This window comes from Watersipora subatra, chromosome 2 (genome assembly GCF_963576615.1).
Source record: "Watersipora subatra chromosome 2, tzWatSuba1.1, whole genome shotgun sequence".
Taxonomy (NCBI): Eukaryota; Metazoa; Bryozoa; class Gymnolaemata; order Cheilostomatida; family Watersiporidae; genus Watersipora; species Watersipora subatra.
This window is the reverse complement of record NC_088709.1, coordinates 55809318-55830551: the sequence shown is the minus strand read 5'-3', so window position 1 is coordinate 55830551 and position 21234 is coordinate 55809318. Positions and strand designations below refer to the sequence as shown.

Here is a 21234-nt window from a genome sequence, read left to right as displayed (position 1 = left end):
TGACCAACTATAACAAAAGAGCACAGTCATTCATAGAGTATGTCAACACCATTGCAACAATATGTCCCCAATTTGATGGTAAAATTATTCTCACAGGTGTGTATGATATTTTAACCATTGATTTGGGGACATTGACTGATTATTTTATTTGAAATCACAGTCATCGTCATTCCTAATACCATTGCTGCTCGATGTTCCAAATTTAATGCCAAAATATCAACTCCAATGAATGTGCTTTTTAAGAAGTTTTTTGAGCACATTGACCAATTAAAACAGAAGAACACAGTCAGTCATAGAATATGTCAACACCATTGCAACAATATGTCCCCAATTTGATGGTAAAATTATTCTCACAGGTGTGTATGATATTTTAACCATTGATTTGGGGACATTGACTAATTATTTTATTTGAAATCACAGTCATCATCATTTCTAATACCATTGCTGCTCAATGTTCCAAATTTAATGCAAAAATATCAATCCCAATAAATATGCTTCTTAAGCAGTTTCCTGAGCACATTGACCAATTACAACACAATAACTCAGTCAGTCATAGAATATGTCAACACCATTGCAACAATATGTCCCCAATTTGATGGTAAAATTATTCTCACAGGTGTGTATGATATTTTAACCATTGATTTGGGGACATTGACTGATTATTTTATTTGAAATCACAGTCATCATCATTCCTAATACCATTGCTGCTCGATGTTCCAAATTTAATGCCAAAATAACAACTCCAATGAATGTGCTTTTTAAGAAGTTTTTTGAGCACATTGACCAATTAAAACAGAAGAACACAGTCAGTCATAGACAATGTCAACACCATTGCAACAATATGTCCCCAATTTGATGGTAAAATTATTCTCACAGGTGTGTATGATATTTTAACCATTGATTTGGGGACATTGACTAATTATTTTATTTGAAATCACAGTCATCATCATTCCTAATACCATTGCTGCTCAATGTTCCAAATTTAATGCAAAAATATCAATCCCAATAAATATGCTTCTTAAGCAGTTTCCTGAGCACATTGACCAATTACAACACAATAACTCAGTCAGTCATAAATATGTCAACACCATTGCAACAATATGTCCCAAATTTGATGGTAAAATTATTCTCACAGGTGTGTATGATATTTTAACCATTGATTTGGGGACATTGACTGATTATTTTATTTGAAATCACAGTCATCATCATTCCTAATACCATTGCTGCTCGATGTTCCAAATTTAATGCCAAAATATCAACTCCAATGAATGTGCTTTTTAAGAAGTTTTTTGAGCACATTGACTAATTAAAACAGAAGAACACAGTCAGTCATAGACAATGTCAACACCATTGCAACAATATGTCCCCAATTTGATGGTAAAATTATTCTCACAGGTGTGTATGATATTTTAACCATTGATTTGGGGACATTGACTAATTATTTTATTTGAAATCACAGTCATCATCATTCCTAATACCATTGCTGCTCAATGTTCCAAATTTAATGCAAAAATATCAATCCCAATAAATATGCTTCTTAAGAAGTTTCCTGAGCACATTGACCAATTAAAACAGAAGAACACAGTCAGTCATAGACAATGTCAACACCATTGCAACAATATGTCCCCAATTTGATGGTAAAATTATTCTCACAGGTGTGTATATTTTAACCATTGATTTGGGGACATTGACTGGTTATTTTATTTGAAATCACAGTCATCATCATTCCCAATACCATTGCTGCTCGATGTTCCAAATTTAATGCCAAAATATCAACTCCAATAATTATGCTTCTTAAGCAGTATCCTGAGCACATTGATCAATTATAACAAAATAATACAGTCAGTCATAGAATATGTCAACACCATTACAACCATATTTCCCCAATTTGATGGTAAAATTATTCTCACAGGTGTGTATGATATTTTAACCATTGATTTGGGGACATTGACTAATTATTTTATTTGAAATCACAGTCATCATCATTCCTAATACCATTGCTGCTCAATGTTCCAAATTTAATGCAAAAATATCAATCCCAATAAATATGCTTCTTAAGAAGTTTCCTGAGCACATTGACCAATTAAAACAGAAGAACACAGTCAGTCATAGACAATGTCAACACCATTGCAACAATATGTCCCCAATTTGATGGTAAAATTATTCTCACAGGTGTGTATATTTTAACCATTGATTTGGGGACATTGACTGGTTATTTTATTTGAAATCACAGTCATCATCATTCCCAATACCATTGCTGCTCGATGTTCCAAATTTAATGCCAAAATATCAACTCCAATAATTATGCTTCTTAAGCAGTATCCTGAGCACATTGATCAATTATAACAAAATAATACAGTCAGTCATAGAATATGTCAACACCATTACAACCATATTTCCCCAATTTGATGGTAAAATTATTCTCACAGGTGTGTATGATATTTTAACCATTAATTTGGGGACATTGACTGATTATTTTATTTGAAATCACAGTCATCATCATTCCTAATACCATTGCTGCTCAATGATCCAAATTTAATGCCAAAATATCAATCTCAATAATTATGCTTCTTAAGCAGTTTCCTGAGCACATTGATCAATTATAACAAAAGAACACAGTCAGTCATAGAATATGTCAACACCATTGCAACCATATGTCCCCAATTTGATGGTAAAATTATTCTCACAGGTGTGTATGATATTTTAACCATTAATTTGGGGACATTGACTGATTATTTTATTTGAAATCACAGTCATCATCATTCCTAATACCATTGCTGCTCGATGTTCCAAATTTAATGCCAAAATATCAACTCCAATGAATATGCTTTTTAAGCAGTTTTCTGAGCACATTGACCAATCAGAACAAAAGAACACAGTCAGTCATAGACAATGTCAACACCATTGCAGCAATATGTCCCCAATTTGATGGTAAAATTATTCTCACAGGTGTGTATGATATTTTAACCATATATTTGGGGACATAGAACAATTATTATGTGTGAAATCACAGTCATGAACAATCAAAAAACCGTTGCTGTAAGATGGCCGTTATTTGACAGCCAAATATCTCAGACATGTTTACGCTATTTTAAACATTTGTATGGTCGCATTAACCAATTATGATCAAGTAATGTGCAGTTTTAAGCCATGTAAATTCATCATGCCAAGATGTCTCAATTTGATCACAGAACTATTATCACATATGCATATGACTTTACAATTTTTTGTAAGTTCACTTACAGTCACTAATCATTTCAAAGCAGCTGGGCTGTGGGAAAATCTCTCTAATTTAATAGCACAAATATCACAGGAAGTTTTAGTTATATTTGAACCATTAGCTTAAAAAAATTGATCTATAATTGTAAGTGCACACTTATTCGCCAACCATCTTAAAGCGAATGTGTGAGAAGACTTCACCAATTTTGTTCTAAAACTAATATTGCAACTGTGAATGATTTTGCTTTTATTAGTTTGAAACATTGATCAATTATCACCAATCTACACACAGTGATCAAGCATCTCATAGCTATTGTGACAAGATGTCCCCAAATAGATGCTAAAATACCATCACCAGTGTTTATAATTATGTAACTATTCTGGGAAGTTGGCCAATATGCAACTCCGCTCACAGTCGTACAACAGCTCAAAGTATCTGTAATAAAATGTCCCTATTGCTCGCTTCATTATCTCCACAAAGCTTGTATGATTTTTTAACCATTTGCTTGGGGATATTGAGCAATTATTACAAAAGCAGTTTGAGTGATATAGCATCTCAACGCCATTGTGCTATGTTGTTGCTAATTTGAGGCTTCAAATATAACCACGAGTTTGCATGTTCTTTTAACCATTGGTTTGAAATAATTGTCAAAATTTACTGGTGCATAAATAGTATTAATTCATATCAAGGATGTTACAAAAAGTTTCCTTCAGTTTGTTGTTACATTTGATGACAAAGAATAAAATATCTCTAATTTGGAAAGATGAATACCACAACAAATACTTATTATTTTACAACCATTAGTTTGGAACATTACACAATGATTATAAGAGCACAATTAGTCGCCACCAATCTCAAAACATTTGTAATAAGATGTTCCCAAATTGATGGTAAAAATATCAGTGCATGAACATTTGCTTGTATGGCCACTGGTTTAAAAACATAAAGCAAATATCATAACTGTACATACAGTCATAAAATTTCTCAATGCTGTTTCAATAACTACGAATATTATCAAAACCGTTAATTAAAATACAACCATTACTTTTAGAATATTAATGAATAAATTAAGTATACTTTCATCCAAAAAAATTCATGAAACATTGAGAAATTGGAGGTGTGTTTGTTGTTTCAACGATTAATTTTGCAAACATTAGTTTAACCAAATAATAGAAATAGCATTGCGATAATATATCCTCATTTCGGTTTTGGAATTATTTTCATGGGTGTGTATGACATTGAACCTATTAGTTTGGGATTTTTACCATTTCTTGTACGGAAATTATTAGGTGTATTAAAAAATATTTATTTTCTTTCAAATATTTGCATGATAGAAACTATTGAGCCTATAATTGGCACAGATACACAAGACAACAACACTAATGCAATACAAATATAATATAATTTGTGTACAGCTAAAAGACAATTTTGCAACTAAAGGTGATTTGCTGTCCGCTAAGTAGGTATTTGCCAGAATTATTTATCTTCAGAATCTGTGAAACAAAATACAACCTGTCAAACACATTTCACTTGCTATGCCTGTTTGGCTTTTAATTCATATTGAAGTTTTTAAAAATAAAAATAGACAGTAACTATCAAATTCTTTAAGTATTTAATAAATTTTTAAGTATAACATTTCAACGTGAAACCTTCGGCAATATTTTACTAAGTCAGTATTATTTATGATAATAATCATCTATGTGAGCAACATCCAATAATATGAAATATTTTGAAAAGGTGATTCGTCTTTACCGCTAACTGTTGTTCACTTTACTTTTTCGATTCAAAACGCATGGCATAATTCTTTGGCAACTGTGCAGTAAGTTGATGAATTGTGAAAGCTGTTTAGATTGGCAAATATGTACGCATGTCTTTAAAAAAATGGGCATAGTGGAAACCATGTGATATAAAATAAAAGTGAGCATGACCATCAGATGTTGCAAATAAAGTTTAAAATCTTGTTCCTAGGTAGATTTTCGACAAATTATTTGCAGTGTCTGTGAGATTTACAAGCTACCATTTCATTAACAACATGTCTCACTCACTGCTTGGTTTTTAGCTAACCATAAAGCCGCGCACAGAATAGAATATTATAGAACTGCGTAGACAGAAAATGCTAAGTTCATTTAATATTTGTAAAGCGTCTATGCTATTGAGCACAAACTTTATAAGAGTTTAGGATCTTATTTGTCTTTGATTTAGTGTACAAGCAGAAAATGTTATAATCTTGTCATTGTGCATGAGCAGCGCTGAACTTTACTGATTGCAGTATTGAATAAGTCTCTTTGTTCCCTAAATTTAATTGAACCTTCTTCAATATTACATAATCATAAGCGGAACAAGACATGTTCAATGTATGACAGGCAAAGTTTCAACAGTCATAAACATGTTGGCTCAGAAAACTCTCAAACAGAGCAGAAAGTTTATTAATGCTGTGAGAGTTTTTCAAAGCAATTATTAATAAAAAGGGGTGGCTATATACATGTATGAGCTACGCAAAGTAAAGTGAGATGAGTTTTCCAATCTTTAAAACTATAGGTAAGCTTTCCAACAAAGGTAGTAAATGGCCAGCTATAGAATAATTCTAAAAAAATGTTTAATTCGAATTAGCAATCACAATAGAACAATAAGTAGGTTATTGCACTATTGCTATTGATATCTAAAATTATTTTGTTACAATGCAATTTCTAAAAAGACTTGTGTAGTTTTTCAAACAAAATTACAAAATGACAAAACAAGAGTTTTGGCTTGTGAACTTCTTTGAAGAAAAGACCAAAAGTAATAACTTTGTCAGCAGTAATACCAAACAGTTGACAAGGATCTTCAGGCAATTTTGCAAGTGTGCTTGTGCGAATTTTTAACAAGGGATCTACCAGTTGGTAATTATTGGTGCTCAACACAAGTTTTTGTTTAACTTCGTGTCTAAATTATCAGAAATATTTTTGCAAATTGGTATCATTCCTGCAGACTTTTTATTATTGTGAATTTTATAAGCAATTATCAGCCTCTCTTGCTTCATATAAAATTAGCATTGTAATTAAAACCGTTAAATATTTTTAAGTGTAGTATGTTATGGAGAGCATATCTTTAAAGAAAAAATTTCTTCTCTGGATGAGAGGCTGTGTGAAAGTCGCAAACCATATGATCTTATTATTGCCTGCAAGTAACCGTATTGCATAATTTCCTTTGTTCTATTAATAGATCTTGTTGCTGTTTGATGTTGCATCATGATTACCTGGACCCTTGCTGCTTAATGTTTAGCAGAAAATAAGTGGAAAGTAATAATATTTACTTGGTTCAGGAGATTCTCTACCAACACTGAAAGTATACCAAAACGACGGATATTAAACAAAAATTATTACAAAAACAACGACACTAGAAAACAACTTTGCAATAATCACTCACTATTAAAGTTCTTGCTGTGCAAGCCGGTACATCAACCAAACTATCTAATGTGATGCACAAGAAAAAAATTTTGAAAGTGTGATATTCCAGCAATCAACTTTGAGAATCATGCATTTTGGGTTTAAAATATTTTTTCCAATTGCAATTTAAATTAAAAACTAAAGCAAATCAGTAAATACATGACTTCAAACCTTCTATAGTTAGGGTGATATAATTCTATTGACTATCATAATTTTCTTCTGGTATAAGTTGCTCATGGTTAAATTGCATTAAAATTGTCAAAATACTAAATTTCTCTTGAGAAATTGAAAAAGGTTTTATAAGAAATACCCTTCATATTTGTTTTAAAATGTAACTGTTCAACTCTTTGTAAATTCGAGAGTCCAATTAAAGAAATAATTTGTGTTCCATATTACGTTTTGTTTTTTATAATGTTATCAAATAAATCATTTGACAATATTGCCCTATGTCAGTATAGCGTATGATAATAGTAGTCTATGGGAACAACATCAATTTAGATGAAATATTTTAAAAATATGATTTGTCTTGATTGTTAGCTTTTGTTCATTTTAATTTTTCTATTTAAGATGCATGTGATAACTCTTCAGAAACTATGCAGTGATTTGATGCACTGCGAAAGCTGTTTAGATAGGCAAATATGTACGCATTTCCTTAAAAAATGGGCTTAGTGAAAATCATGTGATCTGAAATGAACGTGAGCACGACTATCATTAATCCAAAACAAATTTAATATTTCCTGTTTGAGGCTAGCTAGGTGATGTTGCAAATAAAGTTTAAAACCTGGCACCTGGGTAGATTCTTAAAAACTATTTGTAGTGTCTGGGGATTTTGAAGCCACCATAGCATTTACAACATGTCTCACTTGCTGAGTCTGCTTGCATTTTAGCTAACCATAAAGCTTTGCGCAGAATAGAATACTGTAGAGCAAAGTAGATAGAAAATACTAAATTCATCAAATATTTGTAAATTGTATATGCTAGCAAGAGCAAACTTTATGAGAGTAAACATTTGATTTGTCTTTGATTGGTGTATAAAGCATCAAACGTTATAATCTTGTTATTGTATATGACCATCAGTACTGAATAAGTTTCTTTGTTCTCCAGATTTAACTCCTGATTCTTCGATATTACATAATCATAAGCAAGACACTACAGGCTCAAGGTATGACAGGCAAAGATTGAGAAGCGATAACATGTTGGGTCAGACAAATCGCAAACAGCATCAAATATTCACTAATGCCGTGAGACTTTTTCAAAGTAATTATGGAAAAAAGAGCAACTATCAGTAACACAAAGTACAATTAGATGGGTTTTCCAAACATTGAAACTGTAGATAAAATTTACAACCAAAGTTGTCAATGACCAGTTATAAAATAATTCTCATAAAACTGATTAGTTCAAATTAGCAATCGCAATAACAATAGAACAATAAGTAAATTATTGCACTATTGATATCTAAAATTAGTTTGCTACACTGCAATCTATAAAAAATTCTTGCGAATGTCAAATAGGATGTTTCCATGGGAAATATTTGACAACATTGATCTATGTCTGTATAGTTTATGTTAACAGTGATCTTTGTGTGCAACATCAATTCAGGTGTAATATTTTGAAAATATGATCCGGCTTGATTATTACAGGTGGTTCACTTTATTTTCTCTATTTAAAACATAACATTACTCTTTGGCGCCTGAGCAGTAATTTGATGCATTTTGAAAGCTACTTATATTGGCAAATAAGTACGCATTTTCTTAAAAAGATTGGCATAGTAAAAACAATGTGATTTAAAGTGAATGTGAACATGAGTATCATTAATACAAAACAAATACAATTTGTTCTGTTTGAGGCTAACTGGGTGATATTGCAAATGAAGTTCAAAATCTCGCGCCTAGGTAAATTATTGACAAATTATTTGCAGTGTCTGTGAAATTTACAAGCTACTATTTTATTAAAAACATGTCTCACTCACTGCATCTGCTTGGTTTTTAATTAACAATAAAGCCTTGTGCCAATAGAATATTATAGAACGGAGTAAATGGAAAATAATAAACTCATTGAATATTTGTAAATTGTATAGCACAAATTTTATGGAAGTAAACATCTTATTTGTCTTTGATTTGGTGTGTAAAGCATCCAATGTTATAATCTTGTTATTACAGATGACAAGCAGTACTGAATAAGTTTCTTTGTTCTCTATATTTAACTTGTGGTTCTGCGATGTTACATAATCATAAGCAAGACACTACAGGCTCAAGGTATGACAGGCAAAGGTTGAGAAGCGATAATATGTTGGCAAACAAATCTCAAATAACACAAAAATTTTACCAATGCTGTGAGAGTTTTTTAAAGTAACTATTAGAAAAACAAGCAACTATGACCAACAAAAAGTTAAATGAGTCGGTTTTTCAAACATTAAAACTGTAGGTAAGCTTTCCAACAGAAGTAGTCAATGGCTCGTTATAGAATAATTCTCATAAAACTGTTTACTTCAAATTAGGAATCACAATAACAACAGCACCATAATTAATTTATTGCCCTATCGCTATTGATATCTAAAATTAGTTTGTTACAATGCAATCTATAAAAAATAATTGCAAAGTTTTTGGAACAAAATTAAAAATAGCAAAATAACAAACGTTTACTTGTAAACTTTTTTAATTAAAACAGCGCAAGTAATAACTTTGTCAAGAATAATTAAAAAAACAGTTAACAAGAAATTGCTAGCAGTTTTGCCAGTGTGATTTTGAAAATCTTTGACCAGGGATCTACTATTTGGTATTCTTTGGTGATCAACAAAAGTTTTGATTTCATTTTGTGTTTTAATTATAAAAAATGTTTTTCTTTATATTGGTCTAACTTCTTTAGATTTTTTATTGTTGTGAATTTTAACAAATAGGTAGCAGCCTCTCTTGCTTTATATAAAACAAGCAGATTGCCCGATTTTGCACGGGTAATAAAAATGACGGTTTCAAATGAAGGTGTTTTTTTTATTTCTGCGTACTGCATTTATTTCTGTGTACTTTTTATATATTTGTGTAATTTATACTGTGCCTGTTTCAGTTCTACTACAGCTCTCTACTGATTGTAATATTCTTGCTTATCATATCAATCAAGCTTATGAGAGAGTCATGTAAGTTATGCATTGTTATGTTAAAGCAATGCATACTTATTATAAATGAACATACAATAAAAGACAAAAAGACACTGATATTTATATATAGATTTTCAGTATGCATTGCTTATTTGCTGAGACGTTAGCTAAGCGCATTTGGCTTTGTATCGTATAACAAACAAAGTTTCATGCATTCACTGAACCGTCTTAGGCTCTTACATATATACACTACTGAAATCCAGCTAAAATTATATATGATGAATACTGCAATAAAATTAAAAAAATTTTAATCTGTTGCATTCCCATGAACGAAGTAAAAATAAACATTAAAAAAATCATTCATGTTGACGATTATTTGCGGTCAGTATTTCACACCCATTTAACACCCCAAAAAATATTTTTATTGTTTGCGAGTATGCAAAAACACTTTGCCTTTTTGTATACCTAATTTTTTGCCAATTTCATGTGCTTGGTGGACAATTTCATGTGCAATCTCATGTGCACACTTTCACAATTATGCTATTAAAAGTTATGCATGACTTCATTTCTACTTTAAACTCAGTTCAAAAGTTCTATAGTTGCCTATGAAATCTTTGTTGAGTAATAAATATACATATTATGACACTTTTTTAATTTACTTTTAGGAACTATTAATGATGATACACATGTATGATGTACAAAGGATAACTCAGCGTTAGGCCATTAGCGATTGACATAAACAGACAACAAATTTAATTACGTTACTGAATTAATTTTGTTGCCGTATCTCATTTTATACTGCTAGCAATGCCAGTTATCAACATATTTACATTGCGTCAGCATGAGTTAACTATTATAAACAAAAGTAAAAAGAACAGGTGAAGTGATGACAAGCACTTTTTCAAAAATCCAAAAGCCAAAAAGAATTAAATATATTCATTAAATGTTGACACTGCTGCTTAGTTTTACACATTGATAACCGCAATTGATTAAACTAGATACTTGTATAATTCCATTGTTTTCAAGCCATACATGAAAAGCAAGCCTAGGGACATAGGAGTTAAATTACAATCAAGCTTTAGATAAAAGATTAGTATTGTTAACATACTCAATATAAACTTGATGAAATACATATATTTTCTAAAACAACTATAAGTATTTTCAATGAGGAGCGATAAATGTATGGCAGAATTTTCCATCTAGCTGTTTCATTCTCTAAAGATATACTACCTTGTCAAACAGCAACGAAAATTTTTTAGTGGAGCTGATGAAAGAATACTACATAGTAAAAAAGTTCAATGATGGACCGTTGGTCTGAGAAAGAAAAAACAGAAAATTTCATTGAATTCTAACAACATACAGATCTCAGATTACAAATTTGCAGAGACACTTGAAATTGGTTTAATAATGTTTGTTTTAAATGTTTTGAACCAAAATTATAAGACATTCAAGTTAACTTTTAAAATATATTTTAAATCAGAGTTTTGAACATTATTATTCATAGATATAGGAAAAATGTAAACGAGTTAGAGAAAGCATTGGAGGCTACATGTTTTATTTTAATATTTTATTCAGTCTAAAAATATCAAGGAAGGATGATGTAGTAAAGTTCTTGCAAAGACATACAATGGATCAAGATTTGAAGTCAATAAAGTACATGTACAGAGATCTTATGCTTAAGACTATGTGAAATTAACCTGAGATTTTATGCAGCTATAACTTATGTAAGAAATGTACGTAATGAATTCAAACAAATCTTTTGAATAATAAAGCGCAATTTTTTTTTAATTGCGTATAAACTACAACCATACTAAAAATAAAAGCTAGTAAGTAAAGAAGGATGCATATGTGAGAATATTTGAAAAAGTACAAGAGCTCTCAAGGATTATTAAAGGCCTGAACTATTGAAGGAAGCAAACGAGACACACTTTCAAATGTCTTCTGAGCGTGTATAACTGCTGACCAAATACATTATATTGTAAAAAAAAACTCTGCAAATGCTAAACTACAAAATACATTTGTAATGCAGAAGAGCAAATATAGCCTTTAGCTAAACATAAGTTCAAAAATAGTATAAATGCTCAATTTGCTTCTGAAGCTACATTTTAAAAAAAACTCACAAATATTGTGACTTTTCACTCACAAATATTGTGAGTTTTCATCTCTTGTAATTTCATTCTTGTAGCAACTCGCAAATATTGTGAGTTTTTACAAGGTAGAAATTAGCTCCCCAATAAGATATAATGTCCCCAATTGTTAGGTAAAAAGTTTCTATGAGAAGAAAACTCCGAAAATATTTGCCTACTCACAAATGGAAACGGGTCAAATGTGTGTAAGAATTTAACAAACTTAATGGGGACTTACATATTTTTACACACACCCACACTCACAGATGTTCTCGTACAAATGCAGGTAATTGGGGACAGTGCTCAGATTTTGTCGGGAGTTGGATTAAACTATATATTTTTTAGTTTTTTATAAGAAAAAAGGGTTTAAAAGATTGGGGACGTCCCCAATTTCCGAACGTCCCCAATTTGTCTGTTAAATTCTGGTGTGAGTCCCCAATTGCATGCATTTACAAGTTCATACACGCACGCACACACACACACACACACACACACACACACACACACACACACACACACACACACACACACACACACACACCTCCATACAAAAACATGCATGCACACATGCACGTACGTACATACGCACACACACATGCACACACATACACATCCACTTATGCAAATGAATGGTTACTTACGAGCGACAAAGTGTGTACCTGCACACATGGCACACACATATGCATTCACGGGCGCTGTATATGACAAGCCCTATGCTGCACGCCGCACACCACATACCACCAAACTTTGCACTACAATACCAACATTGATAAAATAATTTTATTCAACACACATATGGTTTCATACCTATATCAGAACCACAAAAATAACATGTAAAATGGATATGATGGCATTATAAGTAAATACAATTATATTTTATACATTCCATGTATTAAAATGTTTAAAAAATTTTAAACTATATGTATTATTTGTACCAATTTTGTTAAAGTGCACTTTTAAAATTTGCCAATTGGATTTAAAAAGAGTGACTTTTAACTGAAAACAAGGATTTTTCGCTTGAAAATGTTTATTTTTATGCCAACATAAATATTAGATTAGGTGTCAGTTTTGAATCCACATCACAGTAGTGTATGCAGTATGTTTTTTGAAACATTGGTTTAGTGGCTTTTCATTATTTCTTGCCTACACTCAATTTTTTTTCTAAAGCACTCTTTTATATTATTTCTTTTGGAATATGACATTTTCAAATCCAGCTACTTAAATATACATGTTAAATCAATAAGAATAGATTTTATGAAGTTGTAAACTTTATTGATCTACAAATAAAAATCATACATGTATGTATATATATATATATATATATATATATATATATATATATATATATGTATATGTATATGTATATGTATATGTATATGTATATGTATATGTATATATATATATATATATATATATATATATATATATAAACCAGTCGTAGGTAGTTAGAATGGGAGGAAGCGGATAGCAAGTACATAAATAACTCAGTGTGTTGGTAGTTGGGTGTTGGAGATATTTTCAGCCAACGTTTAACCTGCTGTCGTCATCAGCTAAATACAATACAAAAAACATTCCAAAATCGGGTGCAAAGTCGCAGACATTTTCTAGCCTAAAAAATGTAATTAGGAAATAAAACAATAGGAAGGAGACATTTTCAAATTCTAATAGCTAGCAAAATTTAAGCCACAGAGCTGTGTGTTTGTGACATTTTTGATAAAAAAGTGTATACAACTCTTTTCTTGTTGCAGACAACAGATAATAACTACAAAAAAGTTCATTCTAAGCCTAGGCGACAACACACAGTAAGTTAATGTACAGTATCTATTTAGGAGTAAAAGTAAAGAAAGGAATATAAAATTCTAAAAGCAAATGTTAGGCTGATATTTATTGTGATAGTCAGAGTGCAAACAGACAAATTCTATTAGTGATTTTTTTCTAGCTGAAAGGTTTCAACAATAAAACCTATTCACATATATTAGCAAGCGAAGGGCTTGAGTCGTCTTCTATGACTTCATCATACAGGGCATTGTTGACAGTTGTTACATTATGGTTAGTACGATTCCTAAACAAAAATCATTAGCAGACACATAAGAGTTCACTAGGAAACTATACATGTTATTGGAATCAACTAGCATGTTTTAGCAGAACCTTTTTGCAACTTTTATGATGTGATACCAATTTTTTTTTTATTTGGTTAAAATTTTAAACATAATTTTTAAAAAAATGTTAGCAGCTAAATAGTAACGTGAGAAAGGAACCAACTAGTGGTCTAAAACCCAACAGCGTAGCAGCTAGGAAAAGCAACCAAATATTAGACTGTGAAATTTTAAACTAGTAGCTCAAAGAGTTAGAAATGAGTCCACAAAGATGATAACAACATAGCAGCCTTGGAGTAAACCAGGCATAACCATCATAAAGTAAAAATAGTGGTAGAAGGAAAATATAAAATTAAATAGAAGGTAACCAAACAGTAGCAATATAATTTTATTTTTGTGTCATGAATTATTCAGTTAGTAACATGAAAAGGCGAAGTCAATAATTATGTATTTAGGGTACTTACTTATTTTGAGCAGACCAGCGCAGCAGAATAAAAATAATGATGATACAAGCCAACAGTAAAGTACAAGTGCAAGAAATCAGAACAACGAGATAGGTACACTCAGTTTTGTCAGCTCCAGATTTTGTATCCTTAATAGCTTGATCTGCAAGTAGAAAAGATTTATGGTGGTCTCACTCAAGACTAGTTTGTTTTTGCATCAGTAGGCTGTTACTAACTAGAGAGTGCTGAGTTCAAGAAAACTGGTATATAATCAACCGCATTATAGTGACTCCAAACTTTCCTCTTTTTTTTACAAATTTTCAGCAAGGTTTCTGGTTTTGCATCCTCCTCATTAGCATGGTGCAGAAGCATTGATCTCTTTGATCATTTTTGATTACATTGATTGCCTTTTAATTTTTGAGCTGCAGCTATATATATATGCATCAGTATATGTTGAAATGCCTAGTTAGGGTCATAAAGTAAAGCTGAAGATAAAACTGCTAGGAGAACTAACGAAAACATAATTGGTTTGCCTGCTTTCCTAGCTGGAAATCAAGCGGTAAGAATCATGTTTTTTTATAGAATTTTAATGGCAAAAAAACCGAATTCTGTCGGTCATTGAAGATGTCTATTTATGTGCATTAGCTACTTTCGCTTCTTGGAATAATCTTTTTGCTGTTGTAAGTTTATCGAAATTAAACCGCAATAAAAATGCTTAAGCAAACACTTTCACAGATTGGCAGTCAGCTAAAATTGTCCACCCAAAATGCTGAGATAAATAGAGTTATTGAAAGGTTGGCAACTTTGACCCTCAAGTTTATTGGTAAAGGTACACTAGTCAATTAAAACAAATAAAAAGCATATCAATACAAAACTAAGGCACCAAGTTTTATTTTAATGCAAGTTTTCAATTTATAGACCTGCTTAGTCAAATAGTATAAAGAAATATAATGGCAAGTTTCTGTCATGTAGTGACACTGCTTGTTAGTGTTCTCATGATGCAGAGAAACACACCGCCAGGACTAGTATTTTATAAGCTACCTTGGGTGGTCCTAACACTAAACAAAGGCCTCTTCTGGAGCTGTCAGATCAACCCGAAGGGATGCCTTTTTGCAACACGTCTAGTCTGACAGAGCCAGGTAGCCCATTTCACTTGCCCGATGTGCGAAGGACAGAGGTGGATCTTTAACTCACCAACGTTGTCAATGTGGTACACAGGGCCTCCAAATTATGGTCTAGATCCGAAAGACCCAGCAATTTAGGGCTGAAAGCTTACTAAGAGCTTTTTGTCAGACTGGCATTAAGTAGGACTCGAACCCCCAACCCCATGGTTGAGAGTCAAAGGCACTACCACTAGACCAACCTGACACCCCTAGTCAAGGAATATAACAATTAAAATTGACACTTTTCTAGGAATGCTCGGTTTGAACTGGATTCAAACTATAATGTCTGCAGTTGTAATTCGACTAAGAGGCCAACCAAGTAAATATGCATAACACTCCAACTTGAGTGCAAATATAATCAAAAATGAAAGAGACAGACAGCTCCACAACCAGTCAAATTATTTTGGTAAGCATCTTTTCTGAGTACTTTATTCACAGTAAAGTGTTGTTAATTTTACTCTTGAAATTTCGTGGCAGTCAAATTACCTTCAATCTCAAAAATGATGAAAACCAACATCAAAAATCATAATACTTTCCGTTAGAACTTTTGAACTTTTTTGCAAGCTCAACTTTAAAACCAAAATTTTGATGAGGGATTCATTTCACAAAAACATGTTAAATATATATGGCGCAACAATAATTTTCGAGAAGAAAGACGTGCAGTAAAACTGACGGTTAGGAGTACATTGGTAGTAAATATGTGTTTTAATTGGTATCACGAACATTGTGTGAACTGTTAGAAAGACTTTCTCCTTTGTAAACAAGCTCTTAGTACCATTAGATAGCGACGACTGCTAAAGGCTGAACCTTTTACAGGTATCACTCAAGAAAAGCAAAAACAGATACTAACAGATAGCTGTGTCCAACCATTTTTACCACAGTCAAGCTAACACATGCAATCAGCACCATTTCCTCAACAAGTCACACACGAGACAGATGCACCTTATGAGAAATATCTGTCCAAAAAACTATCAATAAAGAGCTCATCAGTTTACGTCTGCGCAATATAGAACATCTATCTAAGGTAGCAAGGAATTAGGATACTATTTGGTTTTCTACAATATTGGCCAAATACTAAGTATTGTTCCAAAATTAAATAATGTACAGTTACCTTCAGATACTTCTGCATATAATGTACAGTTAGGAGCAAGACTCCATATTCCATTTCGCTGACATATTATGTATTTAGGATCATGAGTGGTGTAACCAGGTGGACATTCCAAATAGGCTCTCTGACCAAACTTTGTCCCGGAAATAAAACTCAATTTAGCTTTTTCAGAGATTTTAGGCCAACCACAAGATATTGCTACAACAATAGAAAATACAGCAACGATGAAATAGCTATAAAAATATGCTCTTTTGTCATATGAATATTAACTGCAAAAGAAAGCTTCAAGATATAATTTTTTGCTCTGAAGTAAAAATTGAGTCAATCTTTAAAGTAATAAGTAGTAGTTACTGCTCAAAGAAAGCTTTAAAAAATTATTGCAGCATGTTTCACAAATTTACTGCTACTTCACAGTGTGAGAAAAAAACCTAGTGAAAACGAGATTTTTTAAATACTGCTAATAGAAACTTGATATATGAAAAATTAGAGCATACACATGTGTAAAAAAAGCATTTATTTTGTACAAACGCTAAATCATGTACACAACCCACAAATTAATGTATTAGTCCAGGAAATTCATATTCAATAAACTTTCAATTAAAAAATATTTCTCTGAGTTTAAACTGTTATTCGATAACACATTTTGGAGCCTGCCATCATTCTAGTCTGCGGTAATAAGCTCTACAGTCAATTTTTCTTATTAATTAAACATATACAAGGCGAAAATAAATCAAAGTTTTTTGTAAACTTCAAAAAAGGCAAAAAAATGCACCTAGTTGTATAAATGCTGAAGCTAAAAGCCACAACAAATTTTTTGAAAGGCGTTAGAAAGGGTTGGGGAAAAGTAATATCAAACAAACCATATCATTATTGGATAAAAAAGTCAAAATTGCAAGTCGGTGATTTGCTTTAAAAGAAAAGACTATTTCACAGGAATTTATTTGTTTCCATGGTTACCTTTACACTTGGGTGGTACCGTCCAATGCCCTGTGTTTTGGCAGCTTATTGTATTTGCTCCTTCTATCATGTATCCATCATTGCAAATGAAATCAGCTGTATCATTGTGTTCATGTCCTGATACATATATCTGCGAGTTTAGCACCACTGGTGGAGGTCCACAATTTACTTCTGTAATTGATAAAATATTTCAAAACTTTAATGCCAAGCCACAAAATGAAGAAAATATTTGTGTAAATAAAGATTGTTGAGCAATCAAATTAGAAGAACCAGTATTCACAAAAGTTAGAGCATTATTTTATGATAAGCCAAGAAAAAAAATAGATACCTGACTTCTCTTTAAAAAATCAACTATAAAGCAAAAATTTTATCTTAGAAATATTTGCAATAGCTGCTGCAAAAGTAATCCGCTAAAGGGGACTACTGCTCCCTGCATGAATGGAGCAGTAATTACAGTAGTAACCTGTTATTTTAAAAACAGCGGGGGACTAGTGTAACAATTGGGGTCCTGCATTACTAAGGAAAACTCAGCATAGGGCAAAATTTGAGAATTCCGACCTTTGACATCGTCTTCATAAAATGTACAGTTAGGAGCAGAACTCCACTCTCCATTCAACTGACATATTATGTATTTAGCATCATCAGTGATGTAACCAGGTGGACATTCATAAAGAGCTGTCTGAACAAACTTTGTTCCGGTTATTGAAACCATTCGGGCATGAGGTGGTGTCAGTGGCCTTTGGCAGAAGATTGCTGCAAAAATAGCAGCTCAAAACTGTGCCGTGATGAATAGCCAAAGGGCGAGGCAAAACTTTATCTGGAAACCGCCAGTGTAATCCTTTGAAAAATAATTTCTGTTTTCTATGCTGTAAGTTGTTTCAAAACCCCCTAAGAAGAATTAAAGAGAGCTCGTGATTTGATATAAAAATAATGATGGAAAACCTGTTGCTCTTTACATGCTATAGGTCAAAAAGTTGGAGTAAAGTTATGCATATTTATTTGCTAGCTCCAGTTTCAAGAATTTGACTTATAGCGACTAAAAAAATTTTTATACCACAATATTCTAACAAGGTTCTAAAAACAGACGGGGTAAAACAACCACATTGAGATAAAACCACTGTTGCCACCAAAGATTTCATTAATAATTTACTATTTTTGAGCTGTTCCAAATTTTTACGATGTTTTATTTCATTTTAATTGACAACGTTAGTCTGATTTAATAAACGATAGTTTTAGTTATATGCCCAACAACTATTAGTATTAATGTAAACTGGTTGCTCCATGGAAGGGATGAAAATGTTTTCACTACACAAATAATCAATGTCAATTGTAGCAGTTATGTTAAACTTTGCCCGGCAATAAAAATATCCTAATTTGTTTTATCAGCAGCTTATTTTTTAGGTTTCATAGCTTGTTTTTTATCTAAATAATGTTGCTTGACCTTTGTAGAAAAAAAGCATCTATTACTGGCATTGCCGATTACAAAAATTTCCCTGTTTTCAGTGAGTTATATCGAAGAAAAAAATAAGTTATAATAACATAGATATGATTATTACTTGTAGAATGAACCAAACTTTTAACGGTTCCCAAAAACAGAACACACATTCTAGCATGTGAGAGAACCCACTGCTCACTGTTTATATTTATGCATGGTAAATGTCTCATTTCTGCATAGGTACAATTCTTTACTTGTAGTTTTATTCCTTTACTTCATGGCTTTCTTGATATAACTTAAGCAGGTTTTAATTTAAAATGTTTTAGGTTATAAATACTGAGCATATAATTAGTGTTTGATGCACAAAATTAATTTTTTGTAAAGTTTATGAAAGCATGAAAAAACAATTTTATAGAAAAAGGTGTAAGCAAGTTTTCAGTATTATTATGAAATGAAAAATTTTGCAAACTAAGGGCTTTTTCAGAGAATTTTATACTTTGATAACGGTATTTTGCTTCCATAACTTTAAGTTCCAGGTAAAACCTGCCTTGACTTTAAAATATGGCTGACAAAATTTAAGACTAAGACTAGTTGATTTTTAAATCCTGAGTGGTACCTTTGCAGTTTGGCGGTACAGACCATGATCCGGTTAGTTGGCACACTGCAGATTCTTTTCCATCTATCTCATATCCAACATTACATATATAATGAGTTGTCTCATTGTATGTGTATCCAGACACATGCATTCCTGCATTCTGGATTATTGGTGGGGCACCGCAGTTCACTTCTAAAAAACATTTTACATATGAAGATTTCCGGTTTTTGTGCTAAAATACTACAACTGCATCAATTTACACCTCAGTATGATGAAGTTAGTTTAACTTTGATTTGGAGAAGACATGAATTACTTTATATTACATACAATTTAATAAAGTTTGACCTTAATTCTTTTCTAGCTAATTATCCACCTGAAGGCTTCAATTCACTTTGTACAAAATCTGACTATATCAATGTAAGCGACTCTGTGCAGCGTACTATTCATGCAGCTGTATGGGGTTGATTCATTTTATAAGAGAATTTTAGAAAAAATTACAATTTATTTACAAAATTGTTGTATGACATCTAAAGATTGGTTTGAGTGACAGAGATACAATCTAAACTACTATTTTATTACTAATATCAAAGCTTAGCATGCATGTACAATCTCTAAACATTAAAAACCACATTAAAAGTTACATAAAAAGTATTGCATAGCTATTTGTAACACCGTGGTCAATGTCCTAACTGGTCGTGAGATGATTCAGAGCTCATTGCTTACCCTCCATTGCACAGAAAGATCCAGTTTGGGGTGCTAATTGTGGCAACAAATATGGGTCATAGCAATAAGCTGTGATACAACACTGCAAAGTGTTTTAAAAAATAAAAATAATCTGTTGATGCGTATATGTAAAAAAGTTAATAACTCTATCAAATTGCTGCACGGACTATAGGACATTAAAGTGTTATTTGCAAAAAAAAGTCTTGGCTTGGGAAAAATTCCGGCTTTCTAATGCATAGCTATTCAGAGATTCAGAAATTATATGTAAGCCATATTAGCTGTTATACATCTGTGTCCAAAATGCAAATTGCTCTACGAGATTATTTGATGCGCTTGGTGCTTATGAGAAATTTGCGATCTCATTTGTTCACATTATCTTTAGATATTATTAGCTTAGTTTGGCGGACAGTTTCCAACTGATCACTTGCTATCATGTGTTTGTAAAAATTAACAATGTCCAAAAGTACAGGTCAAGTAGAAGTGGTGCGCAAGTGGAAGCAGCTTTCAATTAAAGGGTAAAGCGTTAATGTTTAGCTTTTCTCCCAAAGTGGCGCTCAAATAGAGACGGCGTTAAAGAAAAAAAGGGGCATTAAAATTTAGGGTTCGTGAAACAAACATACTATGTTTACTAAACACTTTATCAATAAATTGAGTGGCACAAAAATCAACTCAGTTTGCATGACACATCTGACTTGAATCAAACATTTTATAGACATCAACTAACATCGCTACAAAATAGAATTACAACTAATGTTTGAATTGTCTGGCAAGATTTAGGGTTATTTTGGTACTCATATGGTGACTTGATAAAACTTTATTTAATGATTTCATACTTATATTTCTAGCCAGAAC

General features: G+C 31.9%; 1 protein-coding gene and 1 long non-coding RNA gene across 3 annotated transcripts in view; both read right to left on the bottom strand.

Annotated features, from left to right (window-relative positions):
• Window positions 1–21234, bottom strand: part of LOC137387231 (uncharacterized) — a 255279-nt gene that overhangs the window by 108764 nt on the left and 125281 nt on the right. The gene's annotated exons all lie outside the window — the stretch shown is intronic.
• LOC137388689 (P-selectin-like) lies at window positions 13325–19840 on the bottom strand. The gene is made up of 6 exons (XM_068075148.1): window positions 19681–19840; window positions 18188–18382; window positions 17630–17800; window positions 16676–16870; window positions 14423–14564; window positions 13325–13924 (listed from the first exon to the last, which is right to left on the bottom strand). The coding sequence occupies exons 1-6, from the start codon at window positions 19808–19810 to the stop codon at window positions 13825–13827; spliced, it is 933 nt and encodes a 310-aa protein (XP_067931249.1). The 5' UTR covers window positions 19811–19840; the 3' UTR covers window positions 13325–13824.